The sequence below is a fragment of the Saimiri boliviensis genome, chromosome 4 (genome assembly GCF_048565385.1).
Source record: "Saimiri boliviensis isolate mSaiBol1 chromosome 4, mSaiBol1.pri, whole genome shotgun sequence".
In the NCBI taxonomy this organism is placed as follows: domain Eukaryota; kingdom Metazoa; phylum Chordata; class Mammalia; order Primates; family Cebidae; genus Saimiri; species Saimiri boliviensis.
The window spans coordinates 4,141,388-4,169,022 of NC_133452.1; the positions used below are offsets into that span (position 1 = coordinate 4,141,388).

Consider the following 27,635-nt stretch of genomic DNA (forward strand, 5'->3'; position numbering starts at 1 on the left):
CCTTGCCTGGACGAAGAACACTGGGCCAGGAGAACCTGATCCAAGCCCCTGGGAACCCACGTCCGGCCCCTTCAGGTGCCACCTGCTGTGTGCCCATTTCCAAAGCTGCCAGAGATACCATCTCTTGGTTTGTCCACCCCCCTCTCATCCACAGGGACTCGGTCCATCTGGGGTCTGGTTTTGTCCAGCAGCTGCTATGACATGCCTGTGGTTATGCTCCTTGACCAAAAAGACCGCAGTAATCGGCAGAAAGCACGGTAGCTCCTCGTGTGGGAATATGCGTCTCCTCTGAGAGCCTTTATTTCAGAGGAGGAGGAAAGTTGTCCAGGGCGGGCATCACAGACTCGAGCTGGTGGCAACCTATGGCAAGTCTTTTCCTTAGGTCCTCTCATTCAGCAAGTACGGGGTCCAGCATCTTACAGGACAGTCACTGTGCCAGTGAACTTGCAGAACACACACCCGGGAGGTGTTTCCTTCCTGTGGGGAAACTTCCTGCTCCTGTCCTTGGGGACACTAAGAGCTGGGGAAGTGGAAAGACAGGTTTGCCTCTGAGCCCCAAATTACACACAAAACCCACGGTGATCCACGTGTGGACATGCCAAGTCAGGAAAGAACGAGGCCACCAGCAGAACTTGCTGAAAGTCAGTCCACTGAGCACATTAACTAATCCGGAAAAGAAACATCTATCTGGGAAAGGTGCTGGCCAAGCATGGAACAGAGAACAGGGGACTCAGGGAGCTGGCAGGTGGCTGGCACCCACCAGTCACGGTCCGGGATGTGCAGCCTGCGTGTCCAGCCACGTGGAGGAATGCCCTGTGTGAGGTGGATGGCCGGCTCTCACCTGATGCCACTCACTGTCCAGGCCCCCGGCTGCCCTGCTCCTAAGTTGGTGCTTGCCAGGCAGCCTTCTGGCGGCATGCTGATTCTTCACATCTGCTTTCCCAGAGAGACTTCAGTCATCATGCGGACGTGTAGTCTCCATGACGCTGATTTCTCATGATGAATGTAGAAAATGGCTCGTAGTGATGATTCTGCTTCTATTCAGAGGTCTACAAAACATATACACTGATTCTCAGGAGTCGGGGGCAGGGATGAGTCATGATGAGACAATGACCTTGAAGTCTGTTGGGCTCCGAGGCCTCATGCGTATTTCAGCCAGCCTGAGTGAGCCCGTCCCCCGCACATGGACACTTAGGGCATCCTCGCCTCGTCACCTCCGAGCCCTGAGCTGTCCCAGCCACATGGGAGCCCAGCATGTGGCCACCTGCCCCAGCACCCAGAAGCCCCTCTCCATCCCGCCTCCCTCGAGCAGCTTGGGCCGCCCGTAGCTGACCCCACACCGCCTGTGTGTGATCTCCCGCTTCGGGTTTACAGTAGGTTACGTCGACTACTAGTTTGCATCGACCCAAGGAATAGAGAAATCCATGGGGAAAGAGATATTTGAGAGCCATTTTCAGTAACTTCCCATCAAGCCCTCACAGTGTGGTTTACTCATATTAAATTGTTATGAATTCACATCAGCAGCATTCATATTAGAATATAAACCCAGAAACCCACCCCAGAACCAAATGATTTGCAGGGACGAGAAGGACAGAGAGGGGGGAGCTGAACCTGATCACCCCACTCACAAGGCTGCCGGAGTCACCTTTGCAGGAAGCCCTTGTCTCTGTCCGCTGATCTTAGAACTGTATAGGGAGCTCACTTTTCCAAGAGAAGAGTCAGAAAAACCCTCTGGGGGCCACGATGTTCCATGCACGGAGCAAACCCACCACGTGTGGACTCTCGGGCTCTCTGGCAGAGTTCTCTAAAACACACCAGCCAAAAAACAGGTTAAGTGGTTTGTTTTTCCTTTATTACTAGGTAATGTTCACGGAGGAGGACGTCAAGTTCTACTTGGCTGAGCTGGCCTTGGCTTTGGACCATCTCCACAGCCTGGGGATCATCTACAGAGATCTGAAGCCTGAGAAGTAAGTGAGAAAACACAAGGGCTGACTTCCCCACGCCCATCGGCTCCGTGTTTTTTGCTGGGTCGTGTTGAGTAGCCATTGCAAGGTATTTATTTCCTAAATGAGGACATATCAGAGAGCGGGCTGGGGAGACTCTTGTGCTGGCAAGACCCGCTCAGGCCTCCGGGCCCAGATGCAGGTGTGGTTTTGCTGATTTGCATAGGAAACACCCAGGCCCATTCCCACTGGACACTCATAACGTCCGAGGGAGGCCAGGCCCAGGTGCGTGTCTGTGATGCACAGGAAGCCGGGAAGCCGGAGCTGGGGAGGGGCATGGCACACCCACGACCCTGACCCACATTCCTGCCCACTCTCCTGGGTGAGGCTCGTCCGGCCACTGGGGACCGTCTCAAACACGGCTGCATCCAGGCAGGTTTCTCCTCTCTCATCTCTTCCCTGCCATACTCCAGATCCAGGCAGCCCTTTGAGCTGCTTCAGCAAACCCAAGGAATGTGGTCACAAACCTCTATTCAGTCACCTGCTGGCCCTACCTCTAGGCACCCAGTCAGAGAGCTCTCCCAAGAAGTTCCCTAAAAGACAGCGGCCCCAGAATCCCCAGGCCAGGTCCACTGAGATTTGTGTATCCTTGGCCATGGTGACCTGTGAGGCGGTTATTTCTAGGATATTTTGCTAATCTAGTCTAAATTTTTAAACACTGAAGTCCCTCCAAAATAATAGTGTTCCCATTTTAGTTTTGATGATGTTTTTACATTTTCTTTGCAGACCTGACATTTAACTAGGAGTAATCCAGTTAGAAAAGAAGAGATTTGCAGGATGGTATTTTAGGTTCAGTTGACCTGGCCAGTATCCCTGAGGGAAAGTAGCTGATGGTCTCACTCACTCCTCACTGCCTCGAGGGGCCAATTCATGCCACCCACCCAGACCAGGGCCCATAGCCGCCCCTAGGTGGGGCATCGCCTTGTGGCCTGCTGGGACTGACCAGCCTTGGGTGCCACCAGGCAGCCCCGAGCCTGTGAGCTAAGACCAAGGGGTCCCCGGGGTTGGAAACGGGTCCCAGCTGCTGCTCCAGCTTCCTGCCCTGTCATCTGCATGGAACTCAGAAAAGACAAGCCCTGCTCTGAAGCCGGTGTTGTTACATGCGGCTGTCATTGATGGGAAACATCTGGGTTTACCCAGAAGCCAGGTCGTGTCCCACGTCCAGCGCGCGATGTGAAATGCACTTGCCATGTGCTTAATGCTCTGACGTCACCACCAGCCCGTGGAACGTCACAGCTGCACATGAGAACCGAATACGTGTGTAAATACAGCTTGAGCATCCCTCATCCAAAAACCCCAAATCTGAAATGCTCCAAAATTCAAGACTTGAGCCCCAACATGACACCTCCAAGGGGAAAATTCCGCACGTAAGTACTTAACACAAACACGGTTTCACGCACAAAATTATTTCACATATTCCTTAAATCAGCTCCAAGCGATGTGTAGAAGGTATCTGTAAGACAAAAATGAATTTTCTGTTTAGACTTGTGGCCCAGCTCCAAGATATCTTATTATTTTTAAGTAAATATTCCAAAATCCAAAAATTCTAAACATTTCCAATTTCAGGCACTTTGCTAAAGGGATGCTCAATGTAGACTCATGAAAGACTTTAACTGAGTAATCCCGTCAGGAGGGCAGCCTCCTGGCAGCTCCTGTCTCCTCCCCAGATCAGGAGCACAAAGCCAGATTTCCAATTCAAAGTGGGTCTGACCTTGAACCCTGCGGTGCTCTGAGCCTTGGGCCTCCCCTTTCGCCCCTCCCTAATCGGGAGATGATGGCAGAGCCTGGCCTGTCACCTTGGGTCACAGCAAAGGTCATCCCAGAAGTTACAAGCTACCCCGTGTTAATTGCCCTCCAAGTGGAAGTGGAGTGTTTGAGTCTGTGCGGACACGGCCCCTGCTTCTCCTCTGCGGCCTGGTTGTGGACACCTGAGTGTTAGAAGCTCACCCCAAACGTCCGCCCAGGCCGCGAGCATCAGTTCTCGCTCCTGAAGGTCAGTGTGATCCTCACAGCTAAAAATAGCCGTGTTTAATTGCAGACTTGAAGGAAAAGGTTGTGTTGTTCAGTCAGAATTATTAGGGAGTTAATCTTCAAAGGTGCTTCATTCTGGGCTAAGATTGAATGTGCCCAAAAGTCAAAGATGAAAACATTTGCCTCATTAATTATAAATTGTCATCTTAAGTATTTGCTGTAATTTTTCCTTCCCATTTCCAGAAAACAGTGGGTGTTTTTTTAACCCCATGGCAGATTTTTTTTATTGTAGAAAAATACACATAACATTTACAGTTTGAACGACGTGTAAGCGCCCAGCTTGGTGGCATCAAGCACATGCCCACTGCTGAGCCCCGTACCCACCGTCCATCTCGGGATGGTTTTAGCTTGCGGAACTGAAGCCCTGTCCCCCAGCACAGTAGCCTCCCAGCCCCCACACCCACCGTCTGCTTCCCATCTCTAAGACCTTGACTCCTCCAGGGACCATACATTTTATGTTTGTAAATCTTATCATACCTGTCGTTTTGGGACAGGCTGGTTTCATCGCTAGAGGCATCCCCTAGGCTCAGCTGTACTGTAGCGAGTCAGACTTTCCTTCCTTTCACAGATGTCTATAAAGGTATCTATCACAGATTCATCCTCCAAGCCTTACTTTTGCTTCTTTCTAGCCCACTTTCTCTTCTCTTTAGGGCTAGGCTGGTACCTCCCGGCATCTGGAAGAACAGGATTTAATTACAGCCAAAAAAATAAACAGGGAAAGTTTGGGGCCACAGGGGCATCAGGGTATCACAGCCCACACTGACTGACCCCAGCCTGACATTCCGGGAAGAAGGGATTTAAGCCTGCGCCCAGCCCTGTACAGACCCCACCTCCATTTCACAGGGAACGGAGGGTCCACCCCACAGCAGGATACCTGGGAGGAGTAACGCCAACTCTCACATCAGGCACATGGCGTGAGGAGGGCTTGGTGGGAGCAAGACGGGCACCCAGTAGCCCGCAAGGGCGCTGAGCCAGGACCAGGTCCCATCACAAGATGTATCAGCTAAAGCCTGAAGCTCCTCAATGCCATGACCCCCACGTGTGCCGGCTCCCCCTGCAATGGGTCTCGAGAGCCACGGCAGGGCTCAGAGGATACATGTGAGAAGAAGAGGTTTTTGGACGGCAAGGGCATCCTGCGTGCAGAAACATTCCTTCTCCAGGGCTCCCGGGCCCCTCTCCGCCTGTGCTTCACACACAGCGGTCTGGAGGGCTCCCAGACCTTCCCTGGGGACCAGTGAAGATCTAAAGCCAGCAGTCCCCCAGGCGCAAGAACACACCTCTCTGTCTGGGAGGTGTTCATCTTTAGCTGGGAGCTGTGGAGAAGGAGGCGGGATGGGAAAGCCCAGTGCACAAGCAGCAGGTACCTCCCGGGCCAGCTCCGTCAGGGATCCCTGAACCCCGAAGCTCCCCTCCTGAGCTCCGCGGGCCTGTCGGTGGGCTGGCTCTCTTTCTAAAGCATCTGTTTTCTTTCCCTTTCTTTTAGCATCCTCCTGGATGAAGAGGGACATATTAAGATCACAGGTTTGTAAAAGATTGCAGGCCCTTCGTGGCTTCCTCTCAGCCCTGGTCACTTTGGGGACCGCCTCAAAGCCCAAGCCCTCTTATTTAGACCACCTTCCCTTGGCCAGAGGCTTGGTCTCTAATTTGGCAGAATTTTCTGTAGCTGCAGACTGGTTATAGTGTCATACATCCTCATGACATCCAGAACCATCCAACTTCCCCGGCCACGCTCTGTTTGCTGGGCGTTTTTGGCACTGCTGGGTGTTTAGTTCAGGAGCCCTGATGCCCAGCGCCATCCTGAGGGCAGACATCCGGGGTCCCGCTGGAGTGTGGCCTGCACTGCTGTCCTGACTGATGCCGTCCCTGCCTCCTTCTCACTCCCTGGACCGTGGCAGTGGCCACATGACCGCCCTCCCCATTTACATCTAAACTCTGGCAGCCACCAGCAAGTTCCGTCAAACTGGAAATGGCTGTTCTAATCTCAGGACACCCCATTTGTATTAGTTCCCTATTGCAACAAAATGCCAGAAACATCGTGGCTTCAAACCACACAAACTTATCACCTTATAGGTCAGGAGGCCCCAAGTTGGAAATAAGTCTCCCAGGAATGAAACCGAGGCACTGGCAGGGCTGCCTGCCTTTCAGGGGCCTCTAGAGGACATTCCCTTGCTTTGCTTCTTCCTGCTGGTAGAAACCCCCTCATTCCTTGTCTGCCACGTCCCCCCGTGGTGGAAGCCGGCAGGCAGCATCTTCTGAGCTCTTGGATGGCGTCCTGACCCCCTCCCTAACCTGAAGACCCTTGTGATGGCATTAGGCACACCCAGAAATCCAGGGTCATTCCTCCATCTCCAAATCCCAGTGGCATCTGCAAAGTCGCTGTATTAGTTTGTTCTCATGCTGCTAATAAAGACATACCCAAGGTTGGGTAGTTTATAAAGGAAAGAGGTTTAATGGACTGCCAGTCCCACATGACTGGGGAGCCCTCACCATCATGGCAGAAGGCAAAGAAGGAGGAAAGGCATGTCTTACATGGCGGGAGGCAAGAGAGAGTGTTCAGGGGACCTGCCCTTTATAAAACCATCAGATCTCATGAGACTCATTCACTATCATGAGAACAGCACAGAAAAAGCCCACCCCCAGGATTCAGTTACCTCCCACTGGGTCCCTCCCCCGACATGTGAGGATTTATTACAATTCAAGGAGATTTGGGTGGGGACACAGCTAAATCATATCGGTCCCTCTGCCACCTAAGGTGGCCCATTTCCAGGCTTGGGGGGGAGGGCCATGGCCTCTATGGGTGCTGCTGCTCTACCCACTGGCTGGGCCTGCCTCGGCTCCACGCAGCCGCTCTGTCATCCCCCAGACCTGCGGGCCCTGAGCCAGTGCACTCCTGTTCTTTCCAGCCCTGGGGCCACTTCCTTCAGAAGCCCTTCCTTGCTCTGTGGCACCTGGTGAACCCTGTTCTTCCATCATAGCTCGGCCCCTGCTCCCCAGGCCTCCGCCACCCATCTGTGCTCTCTACACCCCGGCGTTGTCAGGGCAGGCAGGTTGACCACACTCTGCCTTCCCCCTGGCTCCTCTACAGCCGGAGACCCCTTCCCAGTAGCTGTCAGCCACACACCTGCCCCTCCACCCCGGGTCCCTCTCTCCTGCAGCACCCACCTCCATGTGCCTGTGGGAGAGTGTCTGTGGGAGTTCTCATCAGGGGCTGAGCATCTGCGGTCTGGGTGGTGGTTCAAGGCACTCCTGGGTATGTAGATTCATAAGGAACGGCTCACGCTTTGAGGATTTTAGCTTCAGGGACCAGTGGGCTCTGGGCACTCACAGGCTCCAGGAAGTGCTCACATGGTCCTGCTTTCACTGAGCAGGGCTCTGTCATGCCCACCTGGAGAGGGGCGGGCCCGCAGAGGGACCCTAACGCCCGCCTGCGTGGGGACCCCTGAACACACCCAGAGACTGAGGCAGTGCATGTGCTTTGTTTGCATGCAGATTTCGGCCTGAGTAAGGAAGCCATTGACCACGACAAGAGAGCATACTCCTTCTGTGGGACGATCGAGTACATGGCACCTGAGGTGGTGAACCGGCGAGGACACACGCAGAGTGCCGACTGGTGGTCCTTCGGCGTGCTCATGGTGAGCCTGCCCCCAGGCCCCTTCCCTGCCATGGTGGGTCTTCCTCAGGTGGACCCCTGTCCCCAGGTGGGTTCAGAGGTCCGGGAATGCAGGTGAAGGCAGTGCCTCAGCGTGTGGCTTGGGACATGCCACAGGTATCTAGGCCTAGCACTTCACAGCAGCCTCCTGTCCTTCCCACGTCCCCACCATCAGCAAATGGGGCTGGGATTCAAAGGAGAACCCATGCATGTGAGGAGCCAAACTGTCCTTATGCTTCGTGCTCTTCGGGCTTAGCATGATGATGATAAGAGATGCCATGGTTTTCATATTAAAATATTTTTCTTATTTAAACACAAAATCCTTGCTCTTAGTTATAAACTGAGATGTACATGGAATTAGGCATTTTTACATCAGTGTCTAGAAAGGTGAGTTGCCTGTGTCACAGTCTCACAGACAGAGTGTGTAACTGAACTTGCTTTGGGCTGTTGTCTCTGCCACAGTCTCGCAGACAGAGTGTGTAACTGAACTTGCTTTGGGCTGTTGTCTGTGTCACAGTCTCGCAGACAGAGTATGTAACTGAACTTAAATACTTAAAAGCTCAAGAGCCCAGCTGGAGTGCAGAGGAGAATCTTAGCAGAGAAAACCGCAGCCGGAAAACCACGTAGAGCCAACACCAACTGGGTGTAGTTTTGTGAGGTTTCTGGGGGGACAGAGGGAGGGGAGATTTGATATTCTTCTGTTTCTTCTATTAAAGCAACAGATCGTAAAACCTATCTTACAGAATATATCTTTAATTTTTTTTTCTGGTCTTAATCACTGCAAATTTAAAAAACAAATGGAGAAACTGAAAGAAAGAAATTAGGGGAACAGAAAAGACATAGAAGGAACAATCCAAAGAGGGCACGAGGAGGGGAAGAAGAAGGGGGACGTGAGGCCACGGAGGGCTCGCCTCGCTCTGTCAGGCTCCTCCCTGCTTCCCGCCCGCCCTCCGCCCTGAGACAGAAGTGCCACTCCCAGTGGCCTTTGCTGACCCTGGTGGGGCTGGTGGCTCTGGCTTGGGTGTCTTCTTGGCACTCCCGGCTTGCCGCTGCCCTAGCACCTTCCATCTTCTGTCACGTTGCCTGTCTCTGTGAGTGTCTCCTGGCACACGGAGTTTCTTTAACATCAGTCGCCCTCGCCTGAGATTCCCCAGCGCAGACAGAAGTGCATGCGTCCGGCCAGGCCTCCAGGGGACCTGCGTGGGAGTGAAGACACCAGGGTGGAAGCAGAGAGGCACTCACTCACCCCCAGACGCAAGCGGAGAGGCACTCAGCCCCAGACCCAGTGCCCGGTGGCCTTCACCCATCCTGGAGTCCCTGCGTTCCCTGTCCCTAGAGTGTGGAGAGCTTCTGAAGGAGGCCTTGCGCAGCACTGCCTGGCACGTTGGCACACCAGGAGCCTCTTCCACGTGCCTCCCTGCGCACAGGACATTTCTTACTGAATTGTTCACTTGTTTGCTGGCATCGTCCCACATTCAATGTCTCGTGACAGCTGGTGAAGGGGTCTGGCTCCCAATCTGCTGCATCACTCTCAAGCCCCGGGCAGGGCTGGCTGTTGCAGGAATGACCACAAGCGAAGGCTGCCTGGACCGCTTCACATTTGATCTCAACAAGACAATCTCCAAGCCAAGCAGGAGAGACTGTGTCCTTTCTGTGCACAAAAATGAAAACTAAGGCTCCAAGAGCCTAAGGGTCAGGCTCAAGATCACATAATTCTCCCAGAAACTCATTCCCCGTTCGTCCCGGCCGCCCACATGGTGACCGGCTGCACACAGGCAAAGGTCGTGACTGTGGTGGCCCCACGCTTTCCACACATCTGTGGGTGGCATCAGATGTTATGAATTCTCATTTGCAGCTCAGAGGTGGGCCTCGGTGACCTTTCAAGTCATATGTTACCCAAGCCTCGTAAGGCAATCAGTGCAGAGCTGTTGTGTGTGTGAGGGGCCTCAGAAGGCTTACCCTGGAGGCTGTGTGCCCAGGAAGTGGTGCTCACGTGTGGGTGGCCGTTGTCCCCTGGAGATGGATGGATGCTGGGGTCTCTTCCCTTGGACATGGGTGCGTGCCGAGGTCTCTTCCCAAGGAGTTGCACCCACAGGTGCCCTCCACAGACCTCGAAGAAAGGACACCTGTGCCAGTGGCGGGAAGTCAGTGTCCCTGAATAAAAGTCCGTGTCTGAAATTAGGAGCTGGCACCTGGAGAAGAACGTGAAGACCTGGTGGCCGTGGCATGGTGATGTTTGGAGAATTTCCAGCACTCCTCTACCCTGGGCTGGGGCCAATTTTGAGAAGGATGTTTGGGTTGTATTTTGCAGACATTTAAAGCATCTCTTGAGCACTCTGGTTTCATGAGTCCGCTTTATCCTTCTCCCATTTCTTAACCACAGCCCAGAATGTTCTGGATGTCCCGCCTCAGGTGCTGTGTGACATGTCCTTGGATGGCACCTTCCAAGGCTGTTTTGAGACTGAGACTGTTGGCACAGGGGATGGGGTGCGGCCCACGGAGAGGGGCAGCTCAGATTAGAAGGCGCATGTCTATGCGTACAGCCACCTCCACACGTGCGTGGATAAACACCGCTGTCCAAGACCCAGCTCTCCACGCCCTGCAAAGCCAGGTCTGCTGACACTTCCAGTGATCCATCTCAGCACAGGCTTGTCCTCGTCTGCTTCCAGATTCGAATGTGAGCTTGCTTTTGGTGCCCTTTCAAGAATGAGGTGATCCACCAAGTAAACTTGAAATCGAGGCTTCTGTCACCGAGGGTCCCCTCAGAGTCTCCTCCTTCCCCTGCCCCCGGCACCCCTGGCCTCCGAAACGTGCGTCCTGCCTGTGCCCCAGGGCTGCCACTCCTTCCGGGTTCCTCAGCTGTCCCTTTAGACGGGGTTCCTCAGCCTGCACTGTTGAGGTTGGGGCTGGACACTTCCTTGTCGTGGGACGCCCTGCGTGTCGTATGATGTTTAGTAGTCTCTGTGCCTCCCTCGCCGGACACCTGCGGCACCAGGGCCCCCGGGCATGACAGTCAGAAATGTCTCCGGTCATTACAAGATGTCCCCAGGCCGGCAGCGGTGCCCCCAGTTAAGAAACCCTGCATCATGTCTGTCCGATTATCTTCCCGGAAGCGTGGGGCCTGCAATCCGGGGAGCTGTGGCCGCGTCTCCTCGGGCCCCTGTGTGCCTGTCTGCAGTCTGGCCTCAGTGCTGGTTGGAAAAGAATCCCTTGGAGTGCCCCCTCCCCTGGTGCGTGTGCTTGACTGTGGGACCCCAAGACAAACATTGGCGTCTCTCAGTTCACCCAGGAAGGCTTGGCCAGCCTCAGTGCAGTTCAGCACCACAGCAGAGGTCTCACTGTAAATAACGCCGCAAGAAATTCGTCAGTAACCTGAGTCAGTGACGCTTCAGCACTGAAAAGTTCCTTGGCAGTGAGATTCAGACAATCAAACTGAAATGCTCCCCCTTCTCCACAGAAAGGGGTGGATAAGGGGACAGGAAAGGCGGCAGAGCCCCATGGCTGGGGGAGGCCGCAAAGGCCACGCCTCACCCTCGGCGTCCCCCACCATCAGCAGCGCCTTCATCACCAAGAAGCAGTTATTGAATACCCATGGGTGCTGTGCTGGGTGTTCTCTGGCTGAATGGATGGTTGGGCACCTCCTACCATGTGGATGGAGGAAGAGGAGGAGGAGGAGAGGAAAACCCAAAGCAGTGGAAGGTCTCTGATCACAAGCGAGTCATCTTCAAAAGCTAAAAAATCACCAGGCCAGGTGCAGTGGCTCATGCCTGTAATCCCAGCACTTTGGGAGGCCCAGGTGGATGAATCACTTGAGGTTAGGAGTTCAAGACCAGCCTGGTCAACATGGCAAAACCCCATCTCTACTAAAAAAAAGAAAGAACATTAGCCAGGCATAGTGGCGCGCACCTGTAGTCCCAGCTACTAGGGAGGCGGGGACAGGAGAATTGCTTGAACCCAGGAGGAGGAGGTTACAGTGAGCCAAGATTGTGACATTGCACTCCATCCTGAGTGACAGAGCAAGAAACTATCTCAACAAAAAAGGAACCAAACAAATGTATGCAACACACCAGTCCCTCAGTGAAAACTAAATGCTATCTGGGCGTTGGGACAGGCACCATTTGTGTGCCAACGATTGAATGGTGTGTATGGGATGACAGCGTCCTCATTTCACGTAGCCAGAAGGCTTGTCCTTAGAAATGGGATTTCGTGAGTGTTATTAATAGACTCAAGAAAGAAAGAAAAGAAAAAAAGAACAGAACAGGAAAGGAGTTCCCTTTGCTAGTACAATTCTGAGAGATATTTCAGTGTGCTGGATCAGCGTATAAATGTTCATCCTGTTTCAGCAGGTGAACAGCTCGTCTGCCGGTCAGAGCATTCAGGCCTCTCCAGTTTAATCACACTTGTCTCTTTTTCAGCTCTCCACTGGACCCCCTTCCGCTCGCTTTGTATAACTTTTATGTTTATTGATTGCCTGCAGCCTGTCTGCTCTGAGGTCCCTCACTTATTCTGTGCACAGGATGGATAGCAAATTTTAACATGAAACAACAGGCTTCGAACATCAGAACTGGCAGAAGAGTTTCCATTTCTTTTAAAATGTTTTTTTCAGAAAGCAGACTGGTAATAATAAAACCTTAAATGCATTCATTTCTTTAAGCTTATAATTTCACTCCTAGCAGCCTGTCATGAGAATAAATCCAAATCTTGGGAAAACATCTGTCCACATTTCAATATTACTTACAATAGCAGAAAATTGGGAATGCCCTAAGTGTACAGCAACAGATACACTATTAACATGTTGGCATATCCACGTATTTTTAAGTGATATTACACAGATTTCATAATAAGCATTGAAAGTTTTATGTTATTCTGTGAAAAGTTAGTATACAAAACCTTATTTATATTTTTAAAACAAACGGCTTGAAAAAAGTACTATGAGGAACTAACGTACATTTCGGGTATCTTTGGGTAACAGAATTCTGCTTTTTTTTTTTTTGGTCTTTCTACTTTGTGTATCTATCAAGATTTTCAAGGTGCAAAGGAAGAATGCTGGGGGATGAATTCTGAAAGGGCAGGGACATACACAGTAAAAATCAAGACGAGGGAGAATTCAGAAAGACCATGTAAACACCTGCTTCCTTGTCATTTAAACTGACTGGAAAGACGTGGAGGAGGATTGATCCTTGGGCACATTTCACTTAGACTCAGGATCTTGTTTTTATGAAAAGATTGGATGCTGCTGCTGCCCTAGTTTCCTGGGAAGCAGTCAGCTGTGCGCCTTGCTCTGATGAGAGCATTCCAGGCCACTGCTTTCAGAGTGCGTGTAATCATCCTGCATGTGCCGGGGGAGTTGGTACAAGAAAGAAACCCCACTCAGAAAAGCCTGCCCTCGCCCTTTCCTTATGTCACGCTCTGTCCTGGCAGGCGTCCAATCATAACAAAATAAGGACGTACGGTGCGGCCGCTGTGTCTGAGAGGTTGCTGGTGCCATACTGCCCTCATCTGAGGCTAATGGCCGTGGTCAGGTCCTTCTCGTGCTGGAAGCACTCTGGCCTCCGCCCACCCTGGCATGCACGGGTATTCACACGAGCATTCTCCTCCTCCTCCTCGCCCATCCCTGCCACAACACCCGCCAGGGCAGGACAGGGTCGTAAACGGCGTGTAAGGTGTGTTCTCCCGAACCGCCCAACCCCGCTCGGCCTCTTCTCTGTCGTACCTGGTGCCTGCTGGCCTCCCACAGAGCGTGATCACCTACCACGTCTGTCTTTCACCTGTGTCACCCGCTGAAACGCAAGCCCTGCGAGGCAGTTTTAGTCACTGCTGTACCCCAAGCACGTCGACCAGTGTCTACACTTGACTGATGGGGATTTTGAATGAGGAAATGGATGTGAGTTGCAGGCTGCCCTGCTAGGGTGCCCTGCCGTTAAGCCGGGTCCATCTGGAAGAATGAACTCACTGTGCTCTGTGTTGCTCTGCAGTTCGAGATGCTCACGGGGTCCCTGCCGTTCCAGGGAAAGGACAGGAAGGAGACCATGGCCCTCATCCTCAAGTGAGTAGCGTGGGAGCCACCCCAGAGACCTGCGAGCACCTTCCGGTATCAAGAGCTGCTGCCTCCGAACCTGTGGCGTTCTCATGACGTTGCTAGGCTTACAGTGCCAAAGTATTGCCAGCGGCTTTCCAGAATGGTAGCGCTCTTCCACCGGCAGCAGTGCTGGTAGGGTGCTGGGCATTCTAATGACGGGGGTCAAGGGAGCAGTTGCTGGTTTGGCTTATCCTGCTGCGTGGTTCTAAATGAACGCTTCCGCTGTAGATCAAGTTTCCTATCAGTAAGTCACTTAGAATGTGTACTGAGTGGCTGGTTTTCAAACATGATGACTGAAGACCTCCCAGAAGTATAGACACAAAGAGACACAAAGCCTACAGGGCCTTGTCCAGAGAGATCACAGGAGCAGGGATCTCCCTTCCCTCCACGCCTGCTGACCCCAGTCATAGAGCCCTCCTGGGTGACCTTGGCAGGTCTCAGTGTCATTTTGCCCCTGTGACTGGATACAAACCATTTTCTGCTTAATTCTCATGGAGAATCATTTACCAAGCCAAGGTTTTGCTCTTGGGCCATAGGAAGAAGTCTGAGCCCTGGGCCACCTTCCATAGCATCCTAAATGTGAGCAGACACCACCGACCCATCACTGGCCCAGAGCAGATGGAAGGGGGGCCGGGAAACAAAGCCTGGGAGCCCCTAATCAGTTCCTTCCAGAGTGAGGCCACTAGGTGGAGAGTCATAAAGCTCTTTGTGCTCGTGAGCTGCTCTGGCCAACTTGCTTGCAAATGGACACATAACTTTTATAAAATTGAGAATCACCTAAAACACACCAGGTCGGCTTTTGTAAGCTCAGTTCTTGTGTAGATGGAAGGAGAGAGGGAGTGAAGGAAGCCCTTTTGTAAGGAAGCCCCTTTTGTAAAGATGGGGAGTGAGTGACTTTATTTAATCAGCCTTCTCCTCCATCAAGGGACCTCGAATGGCGGCAGACACCGATAGCTGCAAGTCAGGACCTTTGCGGTGATTCTCGCTGTTTGTTTGAATTTCAAGGGAGAAAACGTTCTTTACCTTTTCTAAAGCTGCAATAATCCCCAACCGCAAGTCACAGACGTGGCCTCATGGCCTTCCACTTGGGAGGGATGGGAAATTTCTGCAGGGAGGCACCACGCTGTGTGCCCGGGGTTCTCAGTGTGCTCTGGGGACCCTGGCTGGGGACCTGACACCCGCCCGGGCTTGTAGGTCCTGCTCTCACAGGGTTTCCTTGTAACATCACAACAGCCTTTGCACAGGCCAGGCGAGAGCCCAACTGTCTCCTGTGGAGCCAGGAAGAGGCCCACCAAAATGCACAACAGTGCACTAAAGACTTTTTGATATGCTTGTTTGGGAAAACGGAGATCGTTTCCATTAACAATGTTATGTTAATGGGATTGTTATTGTTATTTTAAATGATTTTATTATTAAATAATACACTTATTACTAATAAAAATGTTTATTAAAATGAATTAGTAAATAGAAATTATACAGATTTCTCACCTTTACTTGCTGCTGTGATAAATATCACAGCTGTAGTCCGTATAAACAAAAGCTCTTCGGTGTCCTCAGTAACTTTTGAAGCAGAAAAGGTCCTAAGGCCACCATGTTGGACGCAGCTCCTCCAGGTGACGGCGACTGAGGTCCCCGAACGCTGACTGAGGCCGTCTTTATAGCCTGTCCTTGTTCTCCTAAAATAGATCCTAAAATAAGATTCTGATTTTCAGAGCCAAGCTGGGGATGCCGCAGTTCCTCAGTGAGGAGGCCCAGAGTTTGCTGCGAGCTCTCTTCAAACGGAACCCCTGCAACCGGCTGGGTAAGAGTCCCTGGGACACCCCACCACGGGGACATGCAGCGTGCTGCCCCACGAGCCACAGTGGTGACGTGGAGGGCCACCCTCCCGCTCTGGCCCAACGCCGGCCGAGGTCACTGAAATCAGACCTCACCTAGAGGTTGCAATATGTCACATGCCATCCGTGCTCCAGGGCCCTTCACAGCTTCTAAAATACATAGTCACCGCCAAAGTACCAGAAGCTCTTCTCTAAAAGCCACTGGTTTTACACAAAATGCTAGTGTTCTTCTACCAATTGAGAGTTTACAAGCTAAGGACAGAAACATTGAAAAGCTCCTTCTGATTTAATCCTCCTTCAATTAAGAAACTTCCACATCTATGAAAATGTGGACTCATTTTAATATTAACTACTGTGTATGTGACAATATATTGAGGGTTACTCTGTGGGCTGGGCTGGTCTTAGGATGTGGTGGTGACCATGTCGTCTGAGTCAGACGGCACGAGGAACGGGGGTTTCAGGTTATTTCATTACAGGAAAATGAAAGGAGCACATTCAGTTATGTTTTCTATCTCTAACGCCATAGGTGGAAGACATATCAGAGGGGAAGGCAAAAGTTAAATCCAGAAATTTTCATTTTGGAAAAAAACACTAGATCTTCCTCTGTGTGCCTCAACCCCAAAGAAAGAAGGACCCGTTAACTTCTCCCCCCATTAGCTTCCACTGCAGGGAACTTTTGCATTAATTTGCAGTCCTTCAGTGACTAAAAGTGAAGCTAATCAAAAGTACTTTCCTACTCCACAGTAATGTTTTCACAATATGAGACAATTGATGTGTAACTTTGTGATCTTAGAAGAAAGGAGTTAAGGTGATTTTTAAAAATTCAACGTCGATGTATTTAAAGTACTGCATAGTAATTCCCATGAATTTCATCTTGTTACGAATTGTTAGAGTTGTATTCACCTAACTGAACACATTTACATCCAACTTCTAATCCAGATTTTTATCACATAAATCACTATTCCTTCCTGCGGATTCATCTTCCTAGGAATTCTTTCTTTCCTTCCGAGGAATTTTCTTTATATAAGAACGCCCATAGTTGTCTTTACGAGGCAGTGCTCCTCCACGCAAGCAGATATGTTAAATTCCACATGATCACCTATCATCGACATCTTTGTCCATTCAGCCTGTTTCCATTCTTCCACACAACGCAGTAAAGCAATTCTTCCTTGTCACTGGGAACTTATGTGTGCTGTGTGTGGCTACCAGGAGAGCAGGTGACACAGTGAGCTGCCATGGTGCGGGTGACATCACAGGGTGTTCTGCCACGTTCTGCCTGCAGTGTCCACTGGTCACTGCAGGCCAATCCAGCAAGCCCAGGGCACGTGGGTATGTGTCAAGAGAGTAAATTCCTGCAACATTTCAGCACCTTGGTCAAACCATCAAAATGCTGACTATACGTACCCTTTTGCTCAGAAGTTTTGCTGCCAGAAATCTCCCCAACAGAAATAGCCATATGCGTAAAAGGGATACAAATAAACGGTGTTTGCCGAAGGTCTTCCTGTTTAACAAAGACCTGAAGATGAAGCAAGCGTCAATTAATAAGGAAAACATTGAATCAATTATGAAACGTCCACACCATGGCCTGGGCCTGGAGGACGGTGTCTCGTCCATGGCTCTGCACATTTTGGGTGGGTTAATTCTTGTTTTGGGAGCTAATCCGTGCACTGGGGCTACTCACCAGCGTCCGCACCGCCACCCACCCCGTGATGATCAAACATCTCCTGACGTTGGGAAAGCCCCCTGTTGGGAATCTCCACACTACTGGTAGTGACATGGAAGAGCCAGAGTCTAGACTGGATTGCAGCCCACGTGGCTGGAGAGTGTAGACTCCCCCTGCAGTGGTGTCTGTGCCACTCACGCCACAGTGTATCCATGCCAGGGCGCGTAGAGACACTGATGGACCCAGTCCCTACACCAGCTGCCGGGGCCCCGCGCTGGTGTCTGTGGAGAGGACCATGTCCAGTGCATTGGATGAAAACTCGCCAGCAGGTCACTTCACACATTTTACAGGACTGTCTCCACTCGAGGGTCTGAGAGGCTGGGGGACCATCACCCGGACAGAGGCAGCTTCCTTGGAGGGGCATTCGCCAGCAGTGCCACGGACAAAGCCAAAGGCCCCGGGCCAGCAGTCCCAAGTAACTGAGATGCAGGTTGGGGCGATAATGAGATGGGAGGCCCAGGATGGAGAGACTCAGGAGCAGACAGGATGCCTAGTCAGACAGAGGGCCCTGCCGCAGGGCACAGGGGGGCAGTGTGTGCGCGTGTGCATGCGTGTGCATGCGTGTTTGTGTTCATGCGTGTGTGTGCACGTGTCTGCGGGTATGTACATTCTCACAGGTGTGTAGGCTTCGTGGCTTGGAGGAAACTGCCAACCAAACAGTTTTTGCCACTTCGTTGCTACTGGGACCCCTCAAATCAAGAATCCTCAGGACTGCTCCTTTTCATCAGTGGTGACGATCGTCGGCAGGCAGGGTCACAGCCGCATTTCCAAGAGACGTGCAGCTCCTAAAGCTGGCTGCCCCTCGGCCCGTCACTCACTGGTCCCGGTGCACACCCCCCGATTACAGTGATTCGGCTCAGGAAACTCAGCAAGGGCTCAGCACTCACCCTCAGTGGCCAGAGTCCCGTATCCACACGAGGCCTGTCGTGGGCAAGACCTCGCCCCCTGAGGGTGGGGTCCCCAATGGTGGGGACAAAGGGACAGCCTGGGCTGGGCCAGGCAGGAAGGGCCCGTGCCCCACCCTGTGTCCTGAAGTTGCCCTTTTACTGCGGTTTTCCCGAATCCGGGTGTGGTCTGGCCTTTTGTTTGCAGACCCCCGTTGGTCACTGTGTGTGGGGGGAGTAGGGGAGGTGGTGTTTCATAACCATGAGGGTGGGTTTGGAGACAGAGGCAAGCTGAGAAGTGTGTCCCGCAGCTAAGCCAAGGCTTCATGGCTCCCCAGTTTGTCCAAATGCCGTGTCAAAGGTCATGATTGCCCGGTTCTATTCTGAGTCTTCAGGTGGTGAATTAAATTGAGTCCCTGTCATTGCAGTCTCTGTCAGCACTAACAGCAATGCGGAAGTAACCCTTCCTAGATGGAGGGGACCAGGGGCTCGCCATCAAGGGCTCACTGCCCGGCACAGCGGATCTCAAGCCACTGAAAAGCACGCCTGCCTTAGAATTGAGTTTGGCCTGCTGTAAACTCCCACAAAATGCACAGAAACATTTCGCATGCCATTTCCGCTCATCTCTCAACCCTGAAGGCTGCCCACATCTAGAGCCCTGCTCTCATTTCATCAGCCTTGTCAACGGCTGCTCCAGAGCTCTTCTTTTCCGTGACCCCGGGCTGTGCCTTTATCGTGTCTGTGGCTCTCCTCCAGCGTTCCCTGTGCTGCTGGGTGTAAGCACGGCCTCCGCCACACAGCCCTGGGAGGCCCCGTGGGCGGTGGGAGAGGGTGAGTGGATAGCTCCGATGTTGCCCTGCCTGGGCGGATTTCTATCGAACCAGGAGAAAAGGTCATTCTCCGAGCCTCAGGATTCTCCCAGCATGGTGCTGTTGGTGAGGATGAGAAGGTGCCTCGGCACAGCGCTAAGACGGTCATTATCTGACTTGGATTCTCTGATGGCACTTAAAGCAGGTCAGACCAGAAACTTACAGAATTCACTTATGAAAAGAGGTGTATCCATAGGAATTGCTTTTAGCTGCAAGGAATAGAACGCTTCAATATTTTTAAAATTTTTATTCAATTAATTTAGTTTTCCAAGTCGCAGTTTCATTTTCTCTTACTAACACGCCGCACGGTGGCAGATGAGTTGCAGACATGGGCCGCTGAGCTGCTGCTGCGGGGAGCTCAGCTCCTCCCGTGGCTTTGTTTCCCATCCTCAGTGCGCCGCCTGCTCGTCCTTACACTGGGTGCCTTGTAATGACAGCGCAGCTGCAACAGCTCCCAGCGTCACGTCCTCACTGCAGGAGAAGGAAAAAAGGAACTGGTTGGGGCCAGCTGCCTCTGTCCCTTTCATCATGAAAGCAAAGCTCTTCTGGAAGCCCCAGGGACTTCTCTGTGCTTCTCACTGGCAAGAACCCTGTCGCATGGCATTGGTGACACGTGGCACTGTAAGGAAGGCGGGAGAACATGCATCTGTGGAGGAAGGAAATGAGGGCTGGAGGGGCAGCTTTACTGGGCAGGCAGCTGGGCCAGCCACAGGTATTCACTGAGTGATGAGATCCAGGAGGGCAGAGGTTGTGTCTGGCTCATCTTTGCGTCCAGTTCCCGGACCACACAGAGCCCCCAGTGAATATGCATGAACTAAAGTGAATTGAAGGAATTTCAGTTGTTCCTTAAGGTGCTCTGAAAAGCTCGTCGCACTGAAGTTCCTGGAGTTTAGTCGAGCCTGACCCTTGCTGCTCCTGCTTCATTTCTATCCACTTCCTTGTCAAGCGGTAAAACAGAAAGACAGCACGGGTTTGTGGGTGCGTCATGCCTTGATCCCCACGCCGCCTGCTCGGGTGCAAGCGCTCTGTCTGTGGACGTGAACGTCACTGCCGTTTCTGTGCGCCCACCCAGGAGTCTTGTTCACAGAGTGTTTTTGTGCTAGTGACTTCCACGATCCTGCATTCGCCTAGCACGCCACACCTGCCAGGCACGCACGCCTGTCCTCTCCTCCCATCTTTATGACAAGGCTATAAAATTGTGTTCATCATTTTCTGTTTGAGCAAGGCTTGTTCAGAGGTACAAGGGCTTGTCCCGGGACCCTGTGTGTGCAGGAGTCGGCTCTGGTCGGCTCCCGCCCAGCCAGGGGCAGACAGCGGTCTGCCTGTCACAGAGACCTCAGTCCTCCCTTCTGGACGTGGGAGCACAAATGCGTTCCTTCTCCGTGGGCTTCCAGGAAGACCACGTAGGAGCTTCCCTTATTTAGTGAGGATGTGATTTACCCTTAATCTTAACAAGGAAAAAAGGCCCTGCTCATCTAATGCTTCATTAGCATGATATTTTGGGTCTTCAGGATTAAAAATCAGCCTTAATTCTTCTCAATTCTGTAAGAAGTCAGGGCCAGTTACTTCTTTTCCCTAGGCGTTGGACGGCCGTGCTGCTGCTGGAAGTGGTGGATTCTGTGGTCTTGGCGTGGCAGCAGGACGTGGGAGAGCAGGGTCACGGGTGGCCATGGCCCCAGCTCTGTGAGCTTCCGGTCTGTGGCCCACAGTGGCATGGGCGCTGTCTGGATTCTGCGTCCTAGACCCAGCCGGGCTGTGGGCAGCTGCGGCGTCGTGGGCCCTGTCCCTCCTTTTCTCTGGGAAGTGAAGGTGGGGTGGATGGTCCCTGCGGTTCCTTCTACACCTGTAGGCCTCCCAGGTTATCTCTTAACCTGGTGAGGCACGAGCGTGTCCGGTAAAAGCGGCCCCGTCGGAACCCTCCTCTGCGCTCCACAGTCGTGAGGCTATGAGGCTTGGGGCATCTTGTTTTCGGAATGCCTGCTCTTGAGGCAATCGGGAAAGTACTGAGACTCCTTGTTGAAGGTCAAGGCTGCATGGCCACCTTTGTTTCTAGTAGTGCCTTTTGGGAGGCAGCTAATTTAAAATGACCCCCCAAATTTGCTTCAAGGTGGGGTGTGCAAGCATGGGTGCGAAGCACTGCAGGTTTTTCGGGAATCTGAAGTAGGGTGTGATGCCTCTTCTTCCTCTCTCCTCCTTCCTCCCCTCATCTTCCCACATTTCCGTGCCACCAAACACATAAATCTCACTTGTTGAAACTGGAGAAGCTCGTGAAACCTTTTCATATTTCTAATTTCGGTAGCCTTTCCCCTCTCCAGTGGCTAACCCTGTGGAGCCAGCCTGAGAGGGGCCCACAGCTCCTGCTTCCTCGTCCTTACCTGAAGCCTCTGTGGTCGCAGCCAGAGTAAGCAAGGCCTGCAGGCATTAACTGGGTAGCTCCCTGTCGCTGCTCCTGCCTCTTGTTTCTAAGACAAAAACACAAACTCTTGAAAATTATTTCATCCTCCAGTTCCAGGGCGAGCACAGATACCGCCACCTGTCCCAGACACAGTGTTATTCACAGAATTTTCTGGGACAGTGTCGTGTGCCCCCCCTCCCACCCCCAGCAAGGGCAGTGACATTTGAAAGGGAAGGGCAGCATCTCTGCAAAATTGCTGAGGGCCCAGATTCCAAGATTCATCCTTTCATCTAGTTGGAGCAGATTTGGCTCTTGGACCCCAATAGCTGAGGCAGAATTTCCTGCCAGAAACCAGTGACGACCCAAGGAAAGTGAGAAGGAACCAAGACTTCTTGTGTAATTGTGTGTGCCTGCACAAAACAAAGACATACACACAGCGTCCGTCTCATCAGAGAACTCAACAGAGCCCTCCACACTGCCGCGCATACGTTAAGATCTATCAAAGAGACGTACACACAGCGTCCATCTCGTCAGAGAACTCAGCAGAGCCCTGCACTCTGCAGAACATACTTTCAGATCTGTTCATTCCATTTCAAAGGGGACTGATTCCAGACCAATGTCAGACATCAGTCTCCTTTTTAAAAGCCACAAATTAGAGCTGAGCCTTCATGGCTTATTTATTTCTAATCTTTGCAACAACAAAGACCACTTTGAGCTTTGCAGAGTCTTAATTAAAAATTGAAAAATGTTTTTCAGGAAAATTCCCTATAGCTATGCTTGTATTTCTGGTAAGAGTACTTGACTTGGCCTTTTAAACTTGAGAAATGAACTGTCTTTAATTCACAACTCGATTCTTTTTTACTTTATTATGGAATGAGGGTGTAATTATTCTCTGTTCCTGCAGAGATTTTCCCAGAATTTCACTGTAGTTCAACTTCAGAATTTTGTAAAAATCCTGTTATTTGTTTTCATTTTGTATAGAATTTTTATTCTGTAGAAAAAATGGACAGAAGGCATCAAGGTTTAGACAAACACTAGAAGAAAGATAATTATGTAAAATTGGCCAGACATGGTGGCTCACACTTATAATCCCAGCACTTTGGGAGGCTGAGGTGGGTGGGTCAGCTGAGGTCAGGAGTTCAGGACCAGCCTGGCCAACATGGCGAAACCCCATCTCTACTAAAAGTATCAAAATAAGCTAGGTGTGGTGGCTCACACCTGTAATCCCAGCACTTTGGGAGGCCCAGGCAGGCAGATCACCTGAGGAGGGGAATTCAAGTCCAGCCTGGCCAAAATGGCAAAACCCCATCTCTGCTAAAAATGTAAAAATTGGTTGGACATGGTGGTGGGCACCCGTAATCCCACCTACTCAGGAGGCTGAGGCAGGAGAATCACTTGAACCAAGGAGGTAGAGATTACAGCGAGCTGAGATCGTGCCACTGTACTCCAGCCTGGGTGACAGAGCAAGACTCTGTGTGTGTGTCTGTGTGTCTGTGTGTGTGTGTGTGTCTGTGTGTGTGTGTGTGTGTGTGTGTATAATTACAATCTTAAGGAATATCAGATTGTTGCTTATCAGGTCCAAAACAGCTGTCGAGGACTGAGGATTTTTCCTGAAGACCTCCCTGTCTTACGCAGCAGCTGTTTAAAGCACAGCCCTTGCTGCTTTCCGTGAATGGTTTTGTGATTCCAAGTCAGCCAGTGCCCTTACAATTCTTCATGATATTTCATGTCCTTACTATCTTTAAGGAGGTCTGGTCCATTTTTGCCTCTCAAGTTAGCACAGAGGCACATGTCTGCAGTCCCCATTATGCGTGGCGGGAGAGCAGATTCCCTCCTTTCAGGTGAAGGGGTTTGTGTGTCCTGTCTTTTCATAAGTCAACCTAAAAAATCTCTATGAAAGTAAAGCACATGCAGCTTACCCAAGTAATTCCACCTCAAATAATATATCCTTCAGATATAGTCACACAAGTGCACAGAGAGACATGAGAAGCCAAAATCCACACCCAGGGGCGGTTAACTGAATTACCGTCATCTACACAGGAGATACTACATGAATGTTGAAGAGTGAGATCATTCTGCATGCACTAACGTGGAAGGATTTGTGAGTTAAAAAAAGAAGTAGGTAAAAATAGCACATTGCAGCACAGAACGTTCAGAATGATCCTGTTTGTGTTTTTAGAAGCAAGGGAGGTAAGCTAAGAAGAATTCTGAAAATGCGGGCAAGCAGTTTCCACAGCGGCCGCTTCTCCCTGGAGAGGCAGAGGAGAAGGGGAGCCTTTCCTTCTACCTCCTTCATGCCAATAGTTGGATTGTTTTCTGCCAATTATTTTTATGATTGAAAACCCAGTTCTTTAAAAGTTGTTTCAGGGAGAAACGTTTGATGCTGGAGGCTTCTGTGCAATGTGCAGCCCCGCACCCTATCTTAGGCTGCCCCAAGGCAGCCAGCAGGACCACACCGCCACCTCGCCATGGCTGGGACCACCCCCTGGCAGCCAACAGGACCACGCTGCCACCTTGCCATGGCTGGGACTACCCCCTGGCAGCCAGCAGGACCACACTGCCACCTCGCCATGGCTGGGACCACCCCCTGGCAGCCAACAGGACCACACCGCCACCTCGCCATGGCTGGGACCACCCCCTGGCAGCCAACAGGACCACACCACCACCTTGCCATGGCAGGGACCAACCCCTGGCAGCCAGCAGGACCACACCGCCACCTCATCATGGCTGGGTCTTCTGCCTATCAGCAGCACTGCCTGCTGCCCCGTTCTTGTGGCTCGGGCAGATACTGGGCAATTTCGTCAGAAGCGAGTGTGAACAGATGACGTGAGTCTGGCTTGTGCCTTCCCTCACTCGTGCGCGAGGCTCCGGGGACCCACGAAGCAAATATGTGGCCCTTATGCTCATGGTCTCTCTGACAGCAGACAGCAATGCCAGCTGCAGTGGAGACATGCACTGATGCCTATGGCCAGGGCGGAGAAACAGGTGAGGCACAAAAGGGATCTCAGCAGAGCAGAGAGGGTCTGCCGGAAGCATAAGGGCCGCAGCGAAGGAGAAGGGAGCGCGTGGGAGAGGCCGGAGCCTGAGCAGGGCGCAGAAGAGGAGCGAGACCAGAGCCAGGTACCCAGACCCACCCTGTCCGCGCCTTCCTGGCCATGTGGCCCTGAGCGAATGGCTTCGCCTCTCTGTGCTTGCTTAGGTATTCTACGAACTGAGGGTAATACCAGCACCAACATCGTGCAGTAGGTGGGAGGAGTTGAGGAGGAGAAGCGTGCCTGATGTGCAGGGAGCGCTGTGATGTGTCTGACGAGTAAACGTAGATAAGCAGAGAGCACTGGTCGTGCAGAGGCCTGCAGCCAGGCAGGGTGTCCACCCCAGCCTCATTGCTGCCTGCTCCTCTGACCATCTTCTTTTTCCGCCACTTGGCTGTGGGACAGAACAGAGAAACGTTATCTAATGCATGATGACCAAAGAGCCACAATTCAGAGTTTTCGGGAGAAACCCATCATTCTGTGAGATGCATTTTAATCAATGCTGTTAAACCCTCTGCTGAGATGGTTGCACAGTGGATGGGTAAATGGAAAGCCTGCTGTACCAGCCAGAAAAGCACTGAGGCCAATCGCCAGAGTCCAGAAGTCACCTGGGAAGTCCAGCCCGCCAAGAGCACGGAGGTGTGCCTGCCTTGCCTGGGGTCTGATCTGTCAGAGGGTAACATCTTCCTGTGAGTCGCTACAGGAGTCTCATCGGTGGCTGAAACTCCTCTTTCGAGACCAGGCTTTTATGATGGAAGTCTGTGTCGTCTCTGCCTTATCATTCCCAAGCACCCGGATAACACCTGGATTCTTACTGTAAGTGTAGGAGCCTACGTGCAAGTGACGTGCTGCCTCAGGTGGCAGGCCCCACGACCCCACCTCTGCCACTCCCTCTGAGGTGACCCAGGGTAACTGCCCCGCCCAGCCAAGCTGCCGCAGTCACCACCTGTGGGGTCGCACGCATGAGGGTTTGCTGTCACCCCGCCCCTGCTTGGCCTCCCCTGGAAATGTGAATTGGATCAGAAAGCAGAAGCGGAGACATTGGACGTGTTTATTCATCCAAACATACACGACAGCAACAATTCACTGTGTTCTTGCAGCAATTGAAGCGCTTTGTCTTGGAGTCACTGTTTCCTTTCCTTTCATTCTTAGACAGGGTCTTGCTCTGTTGCCCAGGCTGAGCACAGTGCTGCAAGCATGGCTCACTTCAGCCTCAGTCGCCTGGGCTCAGGCAGTCCTCCCACGTCAGCCTCCCAAGTAACTGGGACTCCAGGCATGCACCGCCACACTCAGCTAGTTTATTATTGTTTCGTAGAGAAGGGGCCCTGCTATGTTGCCCAGGCTGGTCTTGAACTCCTGGACTTAAGTAGTCCTCCCACATTGGCCTCCCAACATGCTGGGATTACAGGCGTGAGCCGCCGTGCCTGGCCAGATGACGCACAAAACAGATCTCAGCAGAGGGGAGAGGGCCTGCCGGAACGAGAGAGATTTTCTTTCGGGCATTATTACATTGCTGGGAGAGGATTTGCTACAGTAACTTGAGTGAATGTGACAAAGGATTGAAGTATTTGTACTTTTTCTCCCCTTGTTCTGGAAGAAGCAAATAATTTTCTAAATAACCTAATTTTTAAAAAAAATTTAAAACCTTCAAATTTAACATCACTAAAATCATAGTGTAGTGTTTGGTTTAAGTAACCGGTGAGAGAAAGATGGACTTACCTCCTCCCTAGGTATAGAGATGCATTGGTTAGAAGGCACCAGCCCCCCCGGAGCTCACACAAGCAGAATGGCTTACGTCTGGCCGAGATCGCCCTTCAGCCGTGTCTGCTGTGAGTTGTCATTAAGCTTCGAGGAGCTGTGACCCCCTCCCACAGGTGTATTTCACAACCTAAGATGTCCAGGCTCAACCAGAAGCAGCAGCTACAGTCAGAATTGAGTGCCAGCCTTCATCCAGGGCGGGCGCTGGATTTAGTTCCTGAGGAGTTGTAGCTGGGTATGCCTCAGAACCCCGCTGGGCAGTCACCTTCACCTGCACGGGCAGCTGCTTTTGTGGCTGGGACCTCCCAGCGCTTCTGACTACCATGAGCCTTATTCTCGTTCCTCCAAAAGAGCCTGGAATTGAGTTCTCCCTTTGACCATCCGAGGAACTGTTGGCTGTGAGGGGCCTTGTTCTAACCCTTCACCCTCGCGTGCATTTGCAAGGTGATTGACACCTCCACCCGCCCCTGTCAGGAGCCTCTCTGCTAAGACCTCTCATGCCAGAGCTCTCCGCCCTGGTCCATGCTCACGTGCTGCGTGGACCTCCGTGCGCGAGTTGTAGGCTGGGAGGAGCGGCGAATGTGTCTCCATCACCACCCACCTGTCCTCTCTTGGTGCCTCCCCTAGCGTGAGTCCCCAGAGCTATAGACTCTTCCTTTCTGTGGCCTCCCCCTGGGAGGGCAGGACCATGCTCTCCCTCCCGACCTCCTCGCCCCTTCCTCTTCCTCAATAAGCCGCCGTCAGCAGGACGCCCCTGGATTCCCAGACAATCCTGTGCAGTCCAGTTGATAGAGTGGTCGGTGGACAAAGCAATGAGCTAGAAATTAGGAAATCAAAGGAAAAATGTGCCCTCTGTGTGCGCACAGTGTAGCAAGAAACGAAGATGAAAACGCACGTCCCTGATGCCCACAGACCACTGTGAAGACTGAGCTGTTCACTGTCCGCCGCTCTATGTGTCTCTTGGGGCAGCTGTGACAAAGAACCATAAAGTGGGTGGCTTGAGCAACAGAAACGTGTTATCCCACAGCCCTGGAGGCCAGAGGCCTGCGCTCAGCACTGCAGGGCTGCGCTCTCACTGAAAGGAATGTGTCCCCCGCCGCTACCAGACCCTGGGGCTTTGCTGGCAAGCTGTGGCACCTTGGCTGTGAATGCCACACCCTGGCCTCTGCCTCCGTCTCCATGTGGTCTTCTCCTCTGTGGGGGTCTGTGTCCAAATCTCCCCTTGTTCTAACGACAACAGTCATAGGAGATGAGTGACCGCCCTGCTCATGCTGGTCACCTGCAGTGACCCCTTTTCCACATATGGTCACATTGCAAGACACTGGGGATGAGGGCTTCAGCGTATGAATTTGGGGGAGTTGCACTCTCCCAGAGTTT

At 52.1% G+C, this 27,635-nt stretch overlaps 1 protein-coding gene across 8 annotated transcripts in view; it reads left to right on the forward strand.

Moving 5' to 3' along the window:
• The window catches only part of RPS6KA2 (ribosomal protein S6 kinase A2), a 450,029-nt gene that overhangs the window by 357,212 nt on the left and 65,182 nt on the right, over positions 1 to 27,635 (forward strand). For all 8 annotated transcript variants that reach the window (XM_074397157.1, XM_039467500.2, XM_074397159.1 and 5 more), the window contains 5 exons: positions 1,861 to 1,967; positions 5,518 to 5,555; positions 7,524 to 7,666; positions 13,659 to 13,729; positions 15,475 to 15,563. In XM_074397157.1, coding sequence (XP_074253258.1) covers positions 1,861 to 1,967; positions 5,518 to 5,555; positions 7,524 to 7,666; positions 13,659 to 13,729; positions 15,475 to 15,563 — 448 coding nt within the window. The remainder of the gene's footprint in view (positions 1 to 1,860; positions 1,968 to 5,517; positions 5,556 to 7,523; positions 7,667 to 13,658; positions 13,730 to 15,474; positions 15,564 to 27,635) is intronic.